The 22,896-nt window shown below is 40.1% G+C and overlaps 1 protein-coding gene across 9 annotated transcripts in view; it reads left to right on the forward strand.

Annotated features, from left to right (window-relative positions):
• Nucleotides 1-22,896, forward strand: part of EFHC2 (EF-hand domain containing 2) — a 61,350-nt gene that overhangs the window by 13,020 nt on the left and 25,434 nt on the right. For all 9 annotated transcript variants that reach the window (XM_083847472.1, XM_083847476.1, XM_083847478.1 and 6 more), the window contains exons 4-9: nt 6,332-6,555; nt 8,463-8,714; nt 10,282-10,392; nt 10,691-10,829; nt 18,920-19,085; nt 20,220-20,362. In XM_083847472.1, the coding sequence (XP_083703598.1) occupies nt 6,332-6,555; nt 8,463-8,714; nt 10,282-10,392; nt 10,691-10,829; nt 18,920-19,085; nt 20,220-20,362 (1,035 nt within the window). The remainder of the gene's footprint in view (nt 1-6,331; nt 6,556-8,462; nt 8,715-10,281; nt 10,393-10,690; nt 10,830-18,919; nt 19,086-20,219; nt 20,363-22,896) is intronic.

A 22,896-nucleotide genomic window follows, 5' to 3' on the forward strand; every position in this document is an offset into this window, starting at 1 on the left:
CTGATTGCTTTGAAACTGGCTACGGGAATGACTCATTGTCATTGCAGTATGGGTTGTGCAGGCTGCTTCTTCGGCTTGATGTTCCTGGCAGTCTAGTCATGTTCCTGTGGTGACAGGAAGGCTACAATTTCCCCCTATTTCCCTGGTTGTGTCTTGTGTTAATGGCTGTTGAAGTCATCTTTGGTACTGGATCTAAAATGAACTGGATTGTATTAGAGAGAAATAGGAATTTTCTGTGTTCCATGCATGGATGTTTTGAAGGCTTCTACAGCTTTGTATGAGCACTTTTTGTGGGATAAATGAGTGTGGGGACAACTTGAATTGGATGGATTAAAAAGAAATATTCTGGGATCTTAAAAGAGCACTTAATTTATTTGTTGCTTGTAGCTGGGCTGTTAAGGAAGCTCAGTATAATGAATGTATTTAGGAAGGAAGAGATACGGATGATTGAAAGGCCCCAAAACTGTTCGGCATGTGTTTAAGCTTCACAGCCAATGAGAAGATCTTGGGTCTATGCTTTGTCATAAGCATCCACATAAATATTCTTCTTACGCTGGAGATAAATGTGATGTAGGGGAGAAAAAAAGATGTGATGCCTGTCAGCAAATTCTTTACTCCTATGCACTTGGGTAGTGACTTTATGCTCCATAACTGAAGAACGGCCACAAAATTGTTATCTTAAGGGTAATAAATAATTGTTCTTGAATATATATATAAAAGCAGACTTAAAGTGCATATATATACATAATGCTTAATGTATAAAGTGCTTTATATGTGTATATATATACATATAGAAAATGCTTAAACCCTTAACTGCTAGTTTAACTCAGTTTTTGATTAAAAATTGTCCCATTGCCTCTTCTATCTCTTATATTATTCAAATTCCCTGTCCTGACTAGGAATATTTTAAGCCTGGAAGGAACAGAAGCCCAACTGTCTGCATTGTGAGGCTGTTAGGCTGAATCACAAAGGAATGAGTCTTGCCCATGATCATATTAAAAAAAAAAAAAAAAAGGTTGTAACAGGAAGAGGAACTGAACTGAGCTGAAGTTCAGGGTCTTAACCATAGTGCTGTTCTCTGCACCTCTGCTGAAATCAAACATTTCAGTTAATTAAAATGCCCGAGTTTTGTAGAGGAGAGTTCAACTGTAGCAGAACTTGGCTTGCTGAAGAAAGTGCAAACTGTGCTGAACAAAAGAGCACAGATGTGGGGATGTGGATGATGAAAAACGTGTGGGAATTTCAAGAGCAGGACAGGCTCGGTCTGTGTGGACAGTTGGAGAGTTGCAATGGCAGGAAAGGGGTTGCATAAAGGAGGAAAAGCAAAAAACAGTGATGGAAAAAGTGCTGAAGTTTTGGAATTAATCTGCAGAAGGTGGTGGGGACCCTGACTTGGACGTATACCCAGGTGGAAAAGCTGTAAAAGAGACAGCTGTTCTCAGGAGTCATCTTGAAGAGCAGATACAGCAGTGGTGGGGTAGATCAAAGGCAGATGGTGGGATAGATCAAAGGTAGGTCTTCAATTGGCTGCTTAATGCCTTGAGGCCATTGGTTTACCAGCTCTTGTGCTTTATTCCACACGTGAGAGCTTGATGGTCTGTATGGGTCTCCGTGGGCATGGTTGGATTAGGGAAATATAGCAGTTTCCTACTGTAATCTCCCCTGTGGGTAGTACTTGTTGCTTTGCAGGGAAAACTTGGGGAGGCATACAGACTGCAGGAAGATTTGGTGAAGAAACGCCTGGCAAAGAAGTTAGAATTTCTAAATTCAATTAGGATTTTACAAAGCTGAAAAAAAATGGCTTTTAAAAAAAAAGCCAGAAAATGTACTTTTACCAGGGATCAAAATCTCAGAGTGACAAAGTAAATGATGTGTGGGAAACATATTTCAGTGACTTTAAAAAAGAAAAATGCTTTATGAATTGGCTGCTGCACTTGGACACAGTTTTGGACAGTTAAGGTTGCTACTAAATAACCAAAATTTAAAGTACACTTAGTTTTGAAAACTGCCTTGCTATAGTTTGACAAATATTGTGGAAATTATTAGAAGCATTAGAAGAAAACTATAGAAATTTCAAAATGCAAAACACAAAGGAATGCAGAGGCCAACCTGAACTTGAGAAACCAGAATCAAAGCAAAAAATACCAGGACAGTCACAGTGCATGAGAACTAAGTAAAGATAAGGGAGTACAGAGTGAGGGAAGGACAGTAAACTCGACCACATAACAAACTGCACAATGTTTTTCCAGAGCCAGGATGATAATTATTCTCCCAGTATAAAAAGAAATTCTCCCCATAGAAAGCCAGGCTAGATAGGGCGGTGCAAGCAGTTTGTAGCTCTAATTCCCAGTTAAAAGAACTGTAGCTGGCTGATACTGTCTTATCAAAAGGTCATTTTTGTCCCATGGGGTGAACTGAAGCTTCCAGTGCAACGCAGGCCTTGAGAGCTGGAGCCCAGCGGAGCAGCTGGCTGGTTTCCCCAAGGTCAGCCAGCTGAAAAAGAGAGTGGGGCTGCCTGCTGGCGAGGCTCCCAAGGCTGGCTGGCTGAAGAGGAAAGCACAATCAGGAAAGCGAAGTTGCAGTCAGCGTCTCCAATATAACTGATTATCTAAGAGTTTGAGACCTCCCCTGAGACCTTGAAATAATTGTGATTTTGCCATATTTGAGGGTGGCCAAAGCTTGACCTTGCTACTTTCTGAGGCGGGTGCATAAGTGAATTAAGAAGTCCCCTTGTTTCTTGGGGTGCACTCTTTGTGTTGCAGGAATGGTGGTGGCTGCTTCTCCTTTCTGTGCAAGCAGAGAGTGCGCAAAATCCAGGTGTTACCCATTCCTCTCCTCTCTGATGCACTCCTAAGTAGTGCAGAGGGAGTCAGTAAACTGTGCTGAGGAAATTCTTGATACCGCTTTATTTCTTCCGCAGAGCAGTGTAGCAGCAGAAGCCAAACCATTTGGTGCCCAGCTGCACGAGCTACCCCACAGTCAGAAGTCCTTCATTACTATTAAGGTCTCCTTAAGCTGCTACAGTAGTTGCCAAATAATCAGAAACCCTGAGAAAAGAGAAGATAAAAATTGTGACGTGGAAACTTGATGGCACCGCCATTGTCAGAGAGAAGCAATATACTAACTCCCTTTACAAGAACACAGCATAGAAAAGCTTTGCCCTTACCAGATGCAAATATTTAAAATCCTGGTTGGTAGTGCAGTAGGATAGCCTGCTCAAGAAACTGACAGAAGACAAATGAAACATCAAGAATATCCATCCCTTCTCAGCAACAGGATTGTTGCAGGTGCACAGATCCTCCTCTGATGATTTCTAGCACAGTTCTATAAGTAGAAAAGTAATTATTTTCCAGAAGAAGGGACAGCTTAAAAAATGCTGAGGCCTAACCTGAGCCGATCACATTTTATTAAATTTCAAGTTCAACAATATAAAATACCTTATCCACATGTATAGATCAGGCACAGTGATACCTAGTAAAAATGAAGGAGTGCTAGGCTTGATATTATCTGTACAAGACATTTTACATTAGGAAAGAAATTCTTATCCCCTCAGAACAAAATGGGCACGTGTATTGTACTTTCAAAAGTGACATGAAAAGCTAGCTGAAGGCTTATTTACCACTTCTGAGGTGGATATACCCTCAGAAAGCACCTCCTATCAGGAAGTTGTTAACCATTATATTGTCATTAAAAGGATGATTCAACAGCATTTGTATTAATGTGGAGGGCTGTTCCAATTCACCACATTATCTGTTGAGTTTTGTGGGAGCAACCCAAGGATTAGACAAAATTAGGTAACATATTTTCAAAATACGTGGTTTTGTTAATGGTAGTGTTATGCAGTGTTGCATCACGTTAAAATGTGCTAACTGCCATGTTTTCTAACTAGTATTTCCGTGAAGATGCATCTTAAATGTATGTATAAGCAGATAGAAGCTCACAGTTATTTTACAGTCAGAGGTCAGTAACAAGAATGTCGGATTTGGTACATGTGAAACATCAAGATATTGAACAACTCTTAAATAAGTATTTTAACAGGGATATAAAGTAAATTTTCTTTCTTGCCCCCTCCTTTTCCCAACACTCACAAAAAAAAAGGGAGTTAGACTAATGATAAGAGTTATATTATAGGAGTCTACTCATTATAGGAGTTAGAATGTAACAAACACCTCTGATAATACTTCATACAGATTAGTCCCTAAGGAAATAAAGTGAACAATAAAGAATTTCCATGGGCTAACTCAGAAATGAGGCCACTCAAACACCAAACAAAAATACACAGCAATATATTTCTCCCTCCTCCTCTGCCTCTCTTCATCCCCCCTCCACTCCCACTTACCCCCAAAACAAAAAAAGCAACGCTGGAGAATCATCAAAAGGGACTCAGTGGGAAACACTACCAGATGCACAGCTGAAGGGCACTGGAAAGAGATCCAGTCCTGTAATGAGAGCTAATGAGATAGACCTTTCAGATAATTGTGTCTAATAAACTATTATTGTTGTAGTAGGTTAGTACGGGAACTATTTTTAGTTTTGGAATTTTTATGTGTTTACTGCAGTTGTTTTAAAGTTGCACCTTTTATAATTACTGTAATTTTAAAGTTGTTAGGAACCTATGGTGACAAGGGATTATTATAATAGTATGGGCTGGTGGTTTCTGCCGGGTTTTGGCTAGTGGGTATCTGCATGATAAAGCTGTTGTTACAGGGACATCTAAGTTAGTAAGCACAGCAAAGATGCTGAGTTTGAAGACCGGACCATCTCTTTGTGGGTTATTTTCACACAACTGTACTAATGTATTGATGTGGCAAAGCTTTCACTGTTGTCCTCTTCATTCTCTCATAGTGAAAATAACAGTAGCCCCAGCTTTGACAGTCTGCAGTTCTTCGTGAACTTTAACTTTGCGCAGAATAAATCATAGCTTGTCATATGTGCAGCTGCATAGCTTTCCTTTAATGTGCATGTTACATATTTGTTTGAGCTACTGAGGCTGTAGCTTACAGGTTATTATTGAAATACTTGTGGTGTCTCAGAATCACAGAATGGTTGAGGTTGGAAGGGACCTCTTAAGATTATCTGGTCCAACCTCCCTGCTCAAAGCAGGGTCAGCTAGAGCAGGTTGTCCAGAGCCATGTCCAGTTGGTTTTCAATATGTCCAAGGATGGAGACTCCACAACCTCTTTGGGAAGCCTATTGCAGTATTTGTCCACCCTCACAATAAAAAAGTGTTTCTTTGTGCTTGGATGAAATGTCAGATCTTTTAATTTGTGCATACTGCTTCTTGTCCTGTCTCCAGGCGCCACTGAGAAGAGCTTGGCACTGTCTTCTTCGTTCCCCCCCATCATGTATTTACAGGTGTTGCTGAGATTCCCCCTGAGCTTTCACTGCTCCAGGGTAAACAGTCCCAGCTCTCTCAGCCTTTCCTCAGAGGAAAGATGCTCCAGTCCCTTCATTATCAGCAATGAGTACTTTTGAAGCATTAACCAATTCATCGATGTGAGTTTTCAGCTCATAGACACATAGCAGTTTCCTTCTCTTTTAATATGGTGAATATAAACAAATGCAATGTGCACAGAATAACAGTGCTTCCTTTCATTTAAATATTCTAAAGAAGAAAACTTAAATGTATGCTAACTTTAATGAAGTTAAAATCTCTCTCTCTCTCTTTTTTATTCTACTTTTTTTTTTTCTCCACTTTTTAAGGAAGCTTGGTTGAATGCCCCTGTCTCCAAGCTTGATAGTTCAGACCTTTTCTCTTAGTAGGGCAAGTTTTTTCTCTACCCTTAATTATGTATGACTCTTCTCACCCTGCAGGGTGTACAGACAAATCTTGTCTGTCCCATATGCTCCTGCCACATTTGTTTTGCACAACCTTTTGTGTTCTTTTTTTTTTTTTTTTTTTTTTAAGAAAAATAATTATACTAATGAGTACTGGAGACTGCTTTTCAGTAAAAGTGAAAAACATCTCTTTTTTAATGAAAGCAAAGGTTCTGCTGTTCTTGTTGGAAAAAGTACTGACCGGTTACATTTGTTCCAACAAATAGTTTTTTTTTCCTGTAGCCTTTATGTTTGTTTCAGAAGGTGGTAGCTTCCTGTATTAACTTGAGTGATAGAACTTGAGGTTCTAGAAAGCGATCAATGCGATGTAGTGTAGTTATTAAGATAGGATCGTCCTACCTCGTATTTCCTTTGCTGAATGAAGGATAATTTTGCTTGTCCCATATGGCTTCGTCTGCTTTGGTCATACCAGCACAGGAAATTATCAAGTGTGTGAAACAATCATCAGAGCAAAGGGTATTCACTCTGTGAATGTATTGTAATTGTTGTACAGGAACTATTGTTCGACGTCACCGGATTCCACTTCCACCTCCTAACGAAGATGAGTACTATACTATAGATCATTTCAATATCAACACAGAAGTAATCTTTTATGCCCAAAGATATAAGATTACCGATTGTGACCAGTTCACAAAAAATTTCCTGAGGAAGATGGGAGTTAGATTGAATCCTCCAGCAAGTCGTCCAGATGACCCATATACCAAAGAGCGGCAAAAGGTCAGATGAGGCTATAATGGTAGTAATGGTGAATACGTGATTTTAATAAGAGTGCCGTTGCTATTAGTAATATAAAATATTTCTCTAATGGCAAGTAGAAAGAATGTAGAGGTAGCTATTTCAACGTAATGAATCACAAGGAAATACTTGCTTTTTAAATTCCATTATATGGTTCATTGTACAAACATAGTGAAGACTCAAATATAACTGATTTTCACCTGATGTGTTCACACACCTTTTGAAATAGGAAAAAAAAAAAGGTAAAAATAAAATAATCTTTGCCTTGTGTGTGTCTGTACCTTAATTTGATAAAACTGATGTAGCTTCTTACCTCTCATAGCAAAAGAAAACGCACACAAAAAAAAAAACAAAAAACAAAATAGAATTAAAATTGTCCTTAAGTTGTGTGTATAGTATAGCTGAACAATGTTAAATTTACCATCTACATAAGATGAGTTATTTTCAGCGTTAAATATATGAATTGGGTTAGTTATAATCAATGTTGATCTGTGTTTTCTCATGTAGCCTCAGACTTTAACCAGCAGTATTGACTAGGCATAGCACTGTCATGGATTTTTATGTATTACTTGATGTCTACTGTAGATAAATGACTTTCATCTGTAAACGTTGGTTGGCGGATCAGTGAAAATAAATGCTACATAATAAAGAAAATGCATCAAATAAATGATCTTTGAGCTGGAATGGCAATCTTTATTCTCAGAGGATATCTGCTGAAAATAAAAATTGTATTGCTGCAGGTTCTGTGCATACAATTATATTATTTCCTTAAGCATGTCAGACTCTGTGATCTTTTTTGGACAAAACTTCCCAAGAGTCAACACTCATAACATAATTAAAAAAAATGAAATAGGGTGGAAGTGGCACTCTCTAGTCACTTGAAAACAGGGAGGTTTAAGGATATTCCTGAACTAGTTTGATTAGGATGCTAAACTAACTTAAATGAGCACTTGAGCTGCTCTCCTTTTTGGCTGAATTTGTCAGTGCCAGCTGCTGGGGATACAAACAGTATTAAACTCAAAAGAAAAAATTAAACTCTTACATGTTCTGTTTACAATTTTGCTTGAGCTGAATGAATGACAACAAACAAGTGTTTAAGGGAGATACGATTGGAATTGTGGTTCAAGCAAATCTCTGGCTTCCTGCAGACTCGTTTACTTGGTCTTCGTATGTCATCTTGCATCTCTACCCCATGTCATCAACAGCTTTTTGCATATGTAAAGCAAATTCTTCTGCCACACAGAACCCAGTACTCTGCAGCTTTTATTTTATTCTATACATGCAAGCTTTTATTTGAATGTACTTCTCTCTTTTATGAGTATACATAATACAAATTGTATACCTCCTCCAAAAATCCACATCATTCACCTGCTAGATGCTATGTGGATTCATCTTTGCAGGGTTCGGGGTCTTTTCTCTGGGAATGTTGGGGGGAGTATTATTTTATTTACGCGATAATGACGGTGCCTTTTGCTTCTGTTTCTCTTGATTAATCTGAGGGCAGATGGCACTGAATTTTTCTCCTGACTTTTTAGGACTGTTGGTGAATGTATCCAGTTGGGGTAGATCTAGCCTAGTACACTGAAAGCAACAAATACTCTATACCAAAAATAATTTAACAATTCCCTGATCTAAGGGACCTTACTGCAAGAAAAATAAGGGTCAAAACCAATCCAAAATTGTTCTCATTTATTTTCTGAGGGCACGACAACCCTGTGAATAGTTCTTTGCTAATGGCATAAATAATTTCATATATTGTAAATGTGTGGTTTTATTTGAAAATCCAAAAAGGATGTTCTAAGATCAGATAGTACCATGCAGTTTGGTATCTTCTCTTTAAGAGCAAGTCATTAGAAAGGTGTTTTTCTTGATTTCTCCTTCATCTGCAGATTCTTGATAGTATGAATCCTTTGCGCCCTTATGAGCGCATTGACACTTTGAAACAATTCCTGGAGCATGATGGACATGTTTTACGTTTTTTCTGTGTGTGGGATGACCCAGAATCCATGTTTCATGACCCGCGGGAACTGGTTCTGCACTATTACTTGTCTGATGATACAATTGATATAAAAGAAATTACACCAGTAAATTCAGGTCGGGATGCAGTTCAACTTTTTCTCAGAAGAGATAAACTTCCAAAGGTAAGAAATGAAAAATTCATCTTATTTCAATTTTTTTTCCTAATAAAGAGATATTAAATGTCTTTTTCTTGAAAATCCTGCACTAGGATTGTAATTATATTTAGAAAGTATTATCAGAACGTAAATCATAATTGCATGATTTAGTTTTTATGCAATATTCATATAACTTTAAGTAATGAAAAAAATTAAGTTTAGGCTTGTTATGCTTAAATTAAAAGGAGATAGAATTTAGGTAGAAAGATATCCTACAATTTCCTTTCTCCCACATTAATGTCTTAATGTAAATGCACAAATAAAGCTATGCGGTAAAGTTCAGAAAATTAATTAATATTGGTAGATAAACTAAAATAAAACTGAGATGAATTCAGATATGATTCATAGGACTTATATTTGGAACTTTTGGAAAAGTCCAGTTTAAGTATTCAGTAATATTACTTCTTTGTAGCAAATCTAGAGTGATTTCTTAAATTTGAATTCCTAAATTTGGGACCTTATGGAAGGCTACTTAAAGTCAATAAGAATTCAAGAGGCTTTGTCAGGCATTAATCAAGTGCTTATCAGCGAAGGCTCATCTCAGGGAAATCTTCAAGGGGTTTGAGTCCTGTGTAACTTATTATGATTATAAAATTAACAAGCTGGATACACTTCTCTGTCACTCGAGACAGATTCTGATGACAGAGTAAAGTCAACCTACAGATGGAGTAAAACACTGAGGAATCTTCCTTCCTGTCCTAATATTTGTAATTTATCTATGAAGCCTTGGGTGTATGAGAGACTTTACAGTAAAAAACTAACAACAAAACACGCACCGTTCTTACTTAGTGCCTCCTGCATTCTGAGATGCTGATTTAGCAATGACTCTGTGCTGACAGACCCCTTCTACTAGGGAAGTGCACGTTTCAATTTTAAGTGCTGGCTTCTTCCTCTGAATTCAGTGACAATTTTGAGAAGAACAGCAGCCAAAAGTTGGGGTGTCATGGAAGGTGCTATGACTAAATAATCCACTTTGGTTACCTTGCCTTAGCAGCTTGCTCATCATTTAAAAAGCGTGTAGTTTACTTCTTTAATAAGTTTGATATTATTGGTAGAAATTGCTATTGTAATTTTGAAGCTTACAATAGAAACAAACAAAAAATAACTTTTCTCCCAATAGAATCATGCTGACTTGAATCCCCTGTATTTTCACAGTGTTCAGCCCAGGAGGACTGGCCCTGAGTGTTTTCTTGGCATGCTTTTGTTATTATTACCAGTCAAAATAGTAGCCTTTAGAGCAGATGTTGACAAGGATGTGCTACTTTGGGTGTGATAATTTTTGCTTTCTGTTTGCTTCCAAGAAAAAGGAGACTTTACTCTTGGATGTGCAGTGAGATCCTGAATGCTTCTTTTGACCTACACACTGGGTTTTAGGTTCAGTGGCATAAAGTTACCTCAGAATTTACTAAAAATTCTTCCAAGAAAACACTGTAATAACAGTCAGTCTGTAAAAACACTGTTAGTTCCAAAGTTACTGTGTTCTCTTTCTTCACTGTTAGCTGCATTTCTTAACAGCTGGTCTCCTTTCTTGCAGTATGCTCCAACGGGGTTGTATCAGCCAGGCACAATCACCGCTCGCACTGTTCTCAACGTGTTTGGAAATTTAGTGGGAAACAGAGGCCGTTACATTCTGGACAATCGTAAGGTCAGATATTATTGAATGCCTCAAGCAGCTGAATGTCCTTGTAGTAGTTTTTGTAACTTCTGTTGTTGTTATCCTCTACAACAAGGAGAGTTGTTTATAAAATAGTGTCGACACTGGAGAGTAGCTCGAGTCAAAACTACTGAGGTTTAATGTGCCTTGCTTGTGAAGGTGACTTAGCATGGAGTGCAAATGAAGTATGAAGATTATATTTTAAATCACTAAATGACCTGGATTTTAAGAAAAGTTGTACAATTCTGGGTTTATAGAGTTGCTATATAAATGTTCCCAATTTTATTAGACAGGAGCAGTGCATCAGGAATTTTACAGAGACAGTGACCTGAAAATAGGGGAAGTAATTAATGTTTGGGGAAGGAAGATATTACTCTGTGATTGTGATGAATTCACTAAAGATTATTACAGAACAAAGTATGGAATCGGTAAGTAGTGACACTTATCCTTTCCTTACGAACATTTTTATACCTCTGAGTTTGACAGAACTGTCTTTGAATTTTATTACTGACAAAACTTGTTCAGTAAAACCTTTAGCAATAACAATCTGTTGTAGGCTGTGAACAGCAAAGCGGTAATTTTACAGGTGATCCAGAAGGGCTTTCTTGTATGTTACTCTGCTGAAAAACAACACATAATGTACATGTTCTGTTCCTAACTGCCTCTATTTTAAAACTAGAATGAAAAAATAGTCATATGAATAGACTGCCATTTCTTCTCCTCTACTTCCCCCTCCCATTCCAATAGCCATGTTTGCAGTCAGAAAGTAATAAAGAGCATGCGGTGAGTGGGTGAGTAGGCTCAATTATTCCCCATTACACTATGTTTCATTTTATATGGATGTCGGAATCGTCACATAATAAGATTTCCTGACACAACAGTAGTAGTCTATCACATTATTGTTTTTTACAGTGTCGTTTTATGTATTCTGAACCATTAGAGTATTTATTCTGTGAGGTTTCAGTGCTGAATTCTGGAAGCATTTAGCAACTATGTCCATAATGGAAAATCATTTTGGAAATGTATAACAATAGGGTCTTTCGCTTATCTATATCTGAATTCCCTCAGTCGGACTTGCTAATGGTTCTATTATAGACATCTTCCTGCAAAAATAACTTAGTTAATTTCTGGCAGTTTATTCATTCAATAAATACAGCTAAGTGTCTGACTGTTCAGAGATGATTGAAAGAATCCTACTGTGGTCTTTCTCTGACATGGAGAAACAAAATACTTGGGTAGACTATTTCTTTTAGCTTGACATATGATCTGATAGAATGCAGTGTTTAGATCAGAGCCTCTTTGCTGCATTGAGGGAATTAAATAATGTAGTGCTGCCATTGCAATGCTAAATTTCATAATTGGCAAAACATGTTTCATAACTTTTTAAATAATAGCTTGGAATGTCTGTGCCAAAATAAATCTCTTCATACACTAGCCAGTGTGTGAAGAAGCTACGTTCAATAACCATAGTATTATCTATAATAACAATGAGTCTAACTCTGGAGATGCAAAACAGGGGCTTCTTGCCTCGTAATTTTTTCAGCCAAGACCGCTGCCTCTGTTTGGCAGCAGTATCCTCTGTCTGAGTGAAATATCCTGGAACAGTGAATGGGGATTTCTTATTCACAGCAGAGTGATAAATGAAATGCAGCTGACCATTCTGTATCAACCAAGCAGTGCTACCAAGTGTTACACAAACCCAAAGGCCCTTCTTCTGCTATAATGCTGGCTCATGAGTTACTGGTTATGGCTCTGGATATTAAAGTTAGGTGCTTTGCAAGTCAGGAGAAGCCAGAAGTTGCTGATGTGAAGAGTTATAGAAAATAGGGACTGTAGGTGATCTAGGCCTTTCCCTTTGTTTTGAGGCAGGACAGTGTATATTAGACAGTCACTGACTGATACTTGTATATCCTTTTATCAACATCCTCCAGTGGGGGAGATTTATCTGCCTCCTGAGGTATCTTGTCTTAAATTCATAGTTAGAAAAGTTGCTTAATAGCTACTCTGAAGTTTGTGTAAACCGAGAGAGTAACTTTTTTTGCCTTACCTTTGCTGGACATGGAGAACAACTGATCAATATCCTCTTTTATAAAAACCTTGTACATATTTTATCTATTCCAATACACCATCCCAGGCTGCTTGGGGAAACCCAATTCTTTCAGTGTCTCCATAGTCCTTTCATTTTTTTCTGTGATCATTTTTTTCTCAGTGCTCCCTCCAGATTTTCTGTCTCCTCAACATGTGACATTAAAAGACATGCACTAGCTGAGACTTTCACAAAACTGGGTAGTGTTTTGCACATAACTTTAAAGATATATGGTGGCAGAGAGTGTGGCTAACACACACAAAAAAAATCAGTCTTGATGATGCCTGTCATGTTCACAGAAAATACGCACTTTCTAAGAGCTAAGATTCTCATGATTTGCTGTGAAATTATTTCCTGTTTTCCCCATCAAGGTTAAAGAAAATGTTGGCATGATTTTTTAGTTAGTAGGATCTGGGAGTGGAATTGGGGTAGTTTTTTTGTCTTAGAAGCAGTTAGGTTTCAAGGGAAAAGGGGATGGCCTTTTATTCTTAGTGTGTTACCGATTTTGTTTGCTTCTGGTGGACATACAAGGTACTCTCAGTGGGCTTGATCCCACAAAGTGCCCAGCATTCTGCCCCAATCCAATTAAACACTGAAACGTACTTAATTGCAGTTTGAATCCGGAGAGACCATTTACTTGGGTAAGAGTAAGCAAGTGGATAAATGAGTTCTTACATCAAGGCACAGTTCTCAGCACCTCACAGCATCAGTCCAGCTGTTTGTTATTGTGTTTTCACGTTACTCCCCTTCAATTTATACTCTTCTGCCAAAGCCATTGAAGAAGCCGACACTTATTTTTGACTCTGCAGTTTCAGCATCGGTTGCTTGCCAATGGAATTTGCCCTTTAGGAGAATTAAGGGCAGTTTGGATTTCCCTTGAAGTGCATGATTATGGTATCTGATGTATTTCCAATGTTGTTTCTGCCTGTTTTGCTCTTCATAGTGTTTGTGAAAAGCGAAGGAGAGCTTTTCCATGGGTAAACATGGCTAATGCCCTTCAGTAGGAAGCTAATGCCATTACTGTCATATAACAGTGCTGTGAATTCAAGGAAAAAATAGCTTAATGCATGGTGTTATCTGTCTAGATCTGTTACTGAAGCTGCAGAGAAGGAGAAAAATATTCTGTAGCCATGTGTTGTGGCCAACACATAGATGTTGTGGTCACTCAGCTGAAACGTGAAATACACTGATGTGCAATGGTGGGAAGCTGATACTTGTTCTTCTAACTAAATACAGTATCTCAGCACTGAGTTGAGTATAAATTGTCCTTTCTTAAACAACAGATTGTTCCTTCAGGAACAAAACCAGTAAAATCTGGTTTCCTGCTGATTTTTATTCAACGTCCCGGCACCTCCCAGGCCTGTCTGTTACGCCTTTTCGCAGCACCCTGTGATCCCTCTCATGTCGCGGTTCTCCTCGCCCTCCCACCCCCTCATTTCTCAGGCTCCCTCTCTGACCTGCTGCCTGGGCAGAGCAGCGTGCAGCGTGAGCGGCTGGCCAGTACATGTGTGCTTTTGGCCAGGCAGCTGCTGCTGGATAACAGCTGACTTCTTGCTTTTCCCTCAGTGGGGGCATTAAAGCCTGCTGCCAATTTTCACTGAACTCGTTGGAGATCAGAATCTCTCTGGCGTCTAACCTCTCCATTAAGTGTGGTTGAGGCTGAGCTGCGGGATCTAAATATACACAGGGAGTGCTACAGGCATTTGCAGATGCCTTTTTTTCCCTCAGGTAACCGGAATAATCTTGAAGTAGGACTCTCTAAGAGGAGATTTTCTTTGAATCAAAACGAACACTCTCATGTTTTAGCTGCACACATGATTTTGTGAAGACTGGATTTGCTTTAATTGCTGCATGTAAAAGTCGTGAAGATGTTGGTTCTGCTTTCTTATTTTACCTCTTACCTAAGTCGTGAAACACTCATGAGAACCAAGTATTGGCTGTTTCTTATACCTCTTATATATAAGGAACATCATGTTAGCAATGTCAGCCCCCCAGGTTAACTCCACTTCCTCTGTTGTCCAAGGCTAGTGGGATTTCTCTCTCCTGTTCCTGGCTGTAACGCTTAGATATGACTGTTCTTTTCCTCTGAAGGTAGAATTTCTTGCCTGCCTGTTATATGCTCTGTTATATGCTGATATTCAATATGGTTATCACTCTGATCCAGAATATATACAACTTTACTCTTCCTTGAAATGTGTTTTTATCTAACATGTGAGGGTTTTCCTACGGTTCATCAGCTGAGGGCAGAAGGTAATCTTACAGTGTATATTATGATCTCACAATGTCTATTGAAACTGAAAGCAGACAAAATCTCATTCAAGCTAGCTTAATGCTGCCTCTGTGGCAACAAATCATTTTTGAGGAATTCAGTTTTTCTTACCGAGAAGGCTGTGTCATCTTCAAATTGTATGCTAAAGAAGAGACTGGATTTGTTTTTGGTTCTTGGTGTTTCCAGTGCTTGTTCAACTCTCACTCAGGTTTTGATGCCATGATTTTCTCATGATTTTACTAGTGTGTGATAAATGTTTGATATACTAGGTGAAATAAACACCACAGTGGCAGCACATCTCCTGCTGGGTATCAATTGATGCAGTAATAAGGGGTGAAACAGTCCATGGGGAAAATATCTCTACTATTCTTTCTGGAACTAGAAATTTGTAACCCAAGACTTTCAATTTATCTGCTACCCGCTGTAAATTCACATTGAAAACGTTACAGCCTAGAAGAAAAGAGCATTGATTTCTTTTCCAGAATGGACGTAAGTAATTTTCTTAAGAAACAGTGATAACCTTGAGAGGGGTGCATTTTATGTGTAAGTGCAAGTTGTCTGTCTGATAGTACCCTCATGGTGCATGGCAGAGCAAAGATGAAAACAGTTTGGAACGTGTTCATAGCTCTTAGTCTAATGCACCTACCTGGCTGTTCAAAAGTTGCAGAAACAAGTTTTTAACTAGTCTGCTAAACCCTGTTTCTCTATGTAAAATTCTTTATGAATTTCCTTGTTCACAGGATAGAATCTGCATACATAATCCTTTAAAATCATGGAAGCTGTAGGTGGCACAAGACTAGATGTTTGCATTATTCTCTAGTGAATCTGAATGAAGCAAGATCGTTTTATGCTGGGGAAAGGATGAGAAATAATGCCCTGAATTTCTCTCTGGATTTAGTTTACCCCATGCTTGGGTTGTGATTGTTTAACATACTCTCTGGGACTAATGCAATATTCTTCTTAATTTGTAGTTTCCTTTCAGTTTATCCGTCTAATTTTCATCAGTATATGCTAAAATACATGTAAAGGGAAATGCTTTAGCATTTCTTAATGAATGCCTTATGCATGAGTGTTAATGTGCATATACTGTGACCTGCATGTAAATTCATTCGCTTGTCTTTTGAGTTTACAGTTTCAACTGGACGTCCTGCCTTTCCAAACGGTGTTGGCAGGAAGCGTGTTATTTAAAGCTGTACAAAGTGGAGTTTCTGGTTCTGCTAAAAATACGGTGTTCCAAGCATCCAGCCGTCGAGGGGGAAATATTAATGCAGCTTAACATAGTGCGTAATAAAAAATGCTGTTCATATTTCTAAATAACACAAAGAGCCTAGGTTATGAAGCCGTTCAGGAGAGCTGGCTTACCAACGTCCTGCAACTGCCTGAAGAGACTTGGGAGGTGATAAAGGAGCCAGCTGCAGTCTGACACAGCTGAAAGCCATTGCATTTCTTTGCATCATGCCTTATTAGTACGGCTGTATTGCCTACGGATTACAGCTTTTACTGCTGCCTTCGTGCCACCCGAGCAAGAGAAGCGAGTGACTGCGTGGCTCTCCCTGTCCCATCTGCCGCACACGCACTAGGTGGCACTGTTGGAGTGCAGGAGTGATCCTAACCGAGGTTTCGGGTTTGTGTTGTGTTCCACGTCGCAGAAGAAAACCCTATATTATGAAACCAATATACATATATATTTCTGTTGGCAACTACAGGGGTAATTTTGGAGTAACTCAACATGCACCAACTCGGCATGCAGAATCAATACCAGCGGGTATTGTTTTTATTTTCTGTCTCAATATGTTGATTTACATACATAGCATTTATTGTACCAAGAACTGCATGTATAGGTTACATAACATGGCACAATGAAAATGCCTTGAGAAGCAGTTTTGTCACAACCAGTATTGAGAAAATCATATTTTGCTGCATGTTTACACGTACATTTATTGTTTGCCTCTGAAGCTTAGAAAATTTCTGAGTGGAATTTTGCTTATGGGCTTGGCCTTTGTACTTCTGAGTTACAGAAAGGGCACACATAGTTTTTATGGAAAAAAAAAAATGTTGGCATGTTTTTGCAACCCCCCCGGCTCCTGATTCAGGGAAAGGTATTAGCATTTCCATTAGACCATATTGTAACAAGTAAAGGCCAAAGAAAATCACATTGTGTTTCAAGTTAAAGAAAAACTCTGGCATCTGAATTCTTTTTGTATTTTTCAGCTTCATACTGCTGCTAGGCAAGTCAGAGTTTAAAAGAGTAGGTTGCTTTGATCTTCTGATATATTTCTGTTTAAAACATTTTAATAACAAACCACTTCAGAAAACATTTAAAGCAACACCAGTTTTATCATTCCCCTCGATTGTACTGAAACCCAAGCTACAAGTGTAAGTTATTCATATCTCTTGAGTTCTCTGTAGCAAATTCAAGTTTTAGAGAAAAAACAACAACTTTATTTTGTGGGGTGAAGTTTAATACACTGGTCAGTTAACATCACTCTTTGCCTTCTGGGCTGCAGACTGTGATCCAGCTTCCTCTCCCTCCAGTTTACCCCACGTGTTTATCCTACACCTGGCAGCCCGGGTAGCTCTCGGTTCCTTGGGGCAGCGCCTCTGGCCAGCCCAGGTGTGGAGGTGGCACTGCTCCACCTGGGCAGTGCTGTGCTGGCTGGACCACAGCAAGCTCTCCAGCCTTCTCATTGCACCCGTGCTGGGGCAGGAAAGGCCCTGCAGGCTGTGGTGGGCACCGGAGCTGTGGTGGCCAACTGCAGCCTGGGTAGCGCGGACAGCAGCTGTGTGAAAAGCAAGGGAGGTGGCTGTCCCCCTCTGCTCCGTGCTCATTGCACCTCATCAAGATAATGTGTTCTCTTTTGTGTTGGCCAGTACAGGAAAGGCATGGACCAGCCAAGGTGAGTTTGGGGGAAGCCCTAGGATGGTCAGGGTGGAGGAGCAGCCAAGGGATCATGGTTTCTCAGCCTGGGGAACAGACAGAGGGCACAAACAGCCACCTGTACCCAACCATGGAGACATTGGTGGCAGGAGGGCATGAGACAATGGGCATAAATGGAAACCAGAGACGGTCAGAATGGGTATTAAAAAAAATCCTTCCTAAGGTCAGCTGGGCCCAGGGCAGGCTCCATCCGGGGATGTTTCCTGCCCCACCTGGACACAGCCCTGAGCAGCCTGGTCCAGCCTGGGGCTGACCCTGTCCTGAATAGGAGACCACACTCCTGAGGTCTCATCCAGCCTGCTTTGTACTAAGGTCCTTTGATTTATGGCTTAATTTGCTTCAAGTCTGCCCATCTATTCCCCCCATCTATAAGTTGCTTTTCTCTTTTCACCTTTTCCATTTTCCATTCACTGTATTTGACCGGAAGACTCTGTATTTACTCTGTTGAATTTTTATGCAGACCTCACTGGAAGCTGGAAGTTGTGTTGTGAAGCAGCTCAGGGAAGGAGTAAGGGGCCAGATGGAGCAGCAAGGTTCTCACCAATACAGGATTAAGGAGAGACCTTAGTGCAGCAGGGCTTTTGGGGGCAACGCATATTGGAAGTGAACGCAGGCTATGTATCCAGGGTAGGTCAGGACCATTCATCACTGTGAAAAAAGTTTTGAGAGTGGGGAAAATGAGTGAAAATGAACCTTCCACAACTCTGGATGAAGTTGAGATGTGGACTGAAGCTATTGGCATCAGTGTACCAAGATGTACATAAACTTTAAAATTTCTTCTCATATATGCATGATATGAACAATGAATAAAATTTTATTTATTTATGTATTTATTTTCCTCCTGGGATAAGCAGAGGGCAAAGAGTCTCAAAGGATAAAACTAAAAAATAAATTTAGAATTGCTAATTTATTGTTCTATCCCATTTTGAAACTACATTTGTCATTTCTTTTGCCTGTGTATGTTAATGATTTTTGTAAAACATTTTAAGATTATAGGTAAAATTCTGCAATCCATGAAGAAACAATAATTTCGCTGTTGGCTTCTGTGGTCTTTTTCTGCTCTGTAGCAGTAGGAGGGATCCTGGTTTGACTTTGATTAGTTCTCTGTTACAGAAATAGGCAGAAATAAATACAGATAAGTAAGTATTCATACTGGAAGTTTAAATCCTTAGTAGAATGACTTCATAAGAACAATAATAAATAGCTCTTGATGTCTTTGTTGCAGAGGATTTCACCCCTGTTCCATATAAAACTTCACCACCACCAAAACCAGAAAAAACATTTCCACCATATACTGGATTTGGTTCTGAAGAGGATTCGTTATGCTCCTGTATGGGTCTTCTTCCCAAGCCTCCCCAAAAAGATTTCAAGAAATTCATGGAGAAAGACAGGTATTTTGATGAAAAATAATTCTAACTTTTTTTTTGGTTATTATTTCTTTTTGCGAAGGCAATGGATATTAAGTACAGATGTCATTTTTTGGCAAAATATGGAGTTCGTCAGAGGTTTAAGGGACAGGTGCATGAGGACTAGTTTACTAACATGGAACCCCAATTTTCTCAGACCTCAGCAAAATTTCTTTTTGAGAAGGCAAATCTTCTGTCCCTCCCATCCCTCATTCTCTCCTGCTGTCTTCAGTGGCAGTTTCATGGAAGTAGTAGTCCAGGAATTAGTCAGGAATTTTGAATGCTACAGCAGTCCAACACTGATTTGTTCTTTATGTTTGACTTTCTGGCATTTACTCTTTTCTCTGCCAATTTTCATGCACTCTGCCACAACAATGTTTTAAAGCATTAACCCTTTACTTTCCATAATGCCTCGTCAGGCAATGGTTGTTAAGGCCAAAGTGGAAATGTGGCTATGTATGTGGCACAGCACTGGGAAGGATGGCAGGAAGTCATTCTGTAACTCAGAGAGGTAGGGGAGCCTTGGCTAAGTGGATTCCTGTGGGGGAGATTAGCATATTTCTGTGAAGACCACAAAGCAGCAAATTGACGTGCTAGAGAAACAGTAACCACATGTAAATCCTCCATAAAAGAAGAAAGCTATTAGGAAAAGACTTGGTAGTGCATATAGTGGTACTGTACATCATGTAAAACATAACAAATACCCAACTAGTAAGATCATCTGATAGGCCTGATTTCATGGAGATAGATCCTTGTATGTATTGCCATTCAGAATTTGATTTGAAAATATACACATTAAATACATTTTTCCTCTATAAATGCTCTGGAAAGAAACTTGAAGCTTCATTTGCAACTGAATTTGAATACAAATTCATTTCAGAGCTTTGGCAGAGAAGCAATTTTCCCTGAAAATAATTCCTTTCTATCTGGCTGAGTCTTGTTGGTTCAGTTAATTTAAGCTGAAAATGATTTTTTAGAAAAATAGGGAACCTTATGCCATTCCCCTCCTTGGTCCAGGAATAACACAATTAATATATTTTTAAAATCTCGGGGGAATGCATCTGTAAGTGAAGAAAACTTTTCTCACACTCTGTTTTTAATTTCTTACATCTTTTTTAGAAGCGGTCTGGAAAGTAACATACTGCGCTTTCTTGCAAAATTTGTTACTGATAGTCCCATCGACAAGGATCGGAAATTCATTATTTGCTACTTCCTGAGTGATGACACCATTTCAGTTTATGAACATACACAGCGAAACTCAGGTAAGACGTAGTAATGTCTTGCAATCAGTCTCAGTTGCCCTGCTCATTTGATTACAGTTTACAGTAAATGTTGTGGCTGGAGTCAGCACTAGCAGAAGCAGGGATGTGGCTTTTTAAATGCAGTGGGAATTACATAAGCAGCTCTTCTGCATTATCTTACATAGCTGTATGTCATAATAATTTATAATCTTCATCGCTCAGAATAATGCTGTTCATTGTATGACAGCATTTCACAATGTCCTTTGGGAACTGGAACTTTAACGTATTAGAACTTTTATTACATTTTAATTTGCAAATTTGACCTTTAAGCATTTGCTTTTGTTGTAGGTAACATACAGGAATTGTATTGTAATTGGTGTGAAAAAGGAACAGGAAATTTAAGACATTAAGAATGAAAGAGTAAATCATTTGTTTTGCAAGACAGTGTTATGGTGTTATGACACCTATATAACGTCCTTTGTATAGAATCAGCTCACGAAGGCAAAACAGCTGTGACAACTTTTAATATACGTTATCATTAATCATGCAGTGTTGAGCATCTAAAGAGTGAATGTTGCCCTGTGGTACAAGACTGCATGTGTGTTTGCGTGTATGTATTTGGCACAACACTGGGAAGGATGGCAGGAAGTCATGCTGTAACTCAGAGAGGTGGGGGAGCCTTGGCTAAGTGGATTTCTGTTGGAGAGATTAGCCTATTTCTGTGAAGACCACAAAACATCTGTAGCAACAGTTTCACATTAGTTAACATCCAGAAGTGCTCTGACCCCTCTAAAGATGTGCAGCTGAAGGGCTGATTGCTGTCAGCCTCTGATAAAATCCTTGCGAGAAAAAATTCAGGAAATCATATTCTCTAAAAGACGAGAGAAAAACATGAATGGAAGGTTTCCTTAGTTACATTATAAGGCTTCTGTGGAACCTCCTTGACTAGCTCTTTTGATACTGTTTGAATTGTTCTCTACCACCTTCTTGGCACAGAGAGCCTTAGTTTGTTATTTCAGGTACACTCTGCAATGGTGACCAGCTCACTGTGCTTAGTACTGACCTGCTCGGTACCCTGAGAGCAGGTACAGCTCACTGTCTACAGCAAAGACTGTCTCAGGGAGGATTGTTCATTCTCCTTAGCTTTTAGGCTCTGGTGGCAGCAGTTGACTTGCTGAGGTTCAGTTATTCAGCTTATAGTTAAGGGCTGAATGTCCTTGTGTCCTTACTTCTAAGCCTTTACTGAAAATGGTTTACAGATTCACAGATTTCTCTAGGTTGGAAGAGACCTCAAGATCATCGAGTCCAACCTCCGACCTAACACTAAGTACTCCACTAAACCATATCCCTAAGCTCTACATCTAAACGTCTTTTAAAGACCTCCAGGGATGGTGACTCCACCACCTCCCTGGGCAGCCCGTTCCAATGCTTAATAACCCTTTCGGTAAAGAAGTACTTCCTAACATCCAACCTAAAACTCCCCTGTCGCAACTTTAGCCCATTCCCCCTCGTCCTGTCACCAGGCACGTGGGAGAATAGACCAACCCCCACCTCTCTACAGCCTCCTTTCAGGTAACTGTAGAGAGCGATGAGGTCTCCCCTGAGCCTCCTCTTCTCCAGGCTGAACAAGCCCAGCTCCCTCAGCCGCTCCTCGTAAGACTTGTTCTCCAGACCCCTCACCAGCTTGGTCGCCCTTCTCTGGACTCGCTCGAGCACGTCCATGTCCTTCCTGTAGCGAGGGGCCCAAAACTGAACACAGTACTCGAGGTGCGGCCTCACCAGAGCCGAGTACAGGGGCACAATCACTTCCCTCGACCTGCTGGCCACACTGCTTCTTATACAGGCCAGGATGCCGTTGGCCTTCTTGGCCACCTGAGCACACTGCTGGCTCATATTCAGCCGACTATCCACCAATACTCCCAGGTCCTTCTCGGCCAGGCAGCTTTCCAGCCACTCATCTCCCAGCCTGTAGCTCTGCTTGGGGTTGTTGCAGCCCAGGTGCAGGACCCGGCACTTGGCCTTGTTGAACTTCATGCAGTTGACCCCAGCCCATCGCTCCAGCCTATCCAGATCCTCCTGCAGAGCCTTCCTGCCCTCGAGCAGATCGACACACGCACTTAGCTTGGTGTCATCTGCAAACTTACTGAGGGTGCACTGGACGCCCTCATCCAGATCATCAATAAAGATATTAAAGAGGACCGGCCCCAGTACCGAGCCCTGGGGGACTCCACTAGTGACCGGCCTCCAACCAGATTTGACTCCATTCACCACAACTCTCTGGGCCCGGCCATCCAGCCAGTTTCTAACCCAGCGAAGCGTACGCCAGTCCAAGCCCCGAGCAGCCAGTTTCTCGAGGAGAATGTTGTGGGGAACGGTGTCAAAAGCCTTACTGAGGTCAAGGTAGACCACGTCCACAGCCTTTCCCTCATCCACCAAGCGCGTCACTTGGTCATAGAAGGAGATCAGGTTCGTCAAGCAGGACCTGCCTTTCATAAACCCATGCTGACTGGGCCTGATCGCCTGCTTGCCCTGCAAGTGCCGCGTGATGACCCTCA

The sequence above is a fragment of the Anser anser genome, assembly GCF_964211835.1.
Source record: "Anser anser genome assembly, chromosome: 1".
NCBI classification, from domain to species: domain Eukaryota; kingdom Metazoa; phylum Chordata; class Aves; order Anseriformes; family Anatidae; genus Anser; species Anser anser.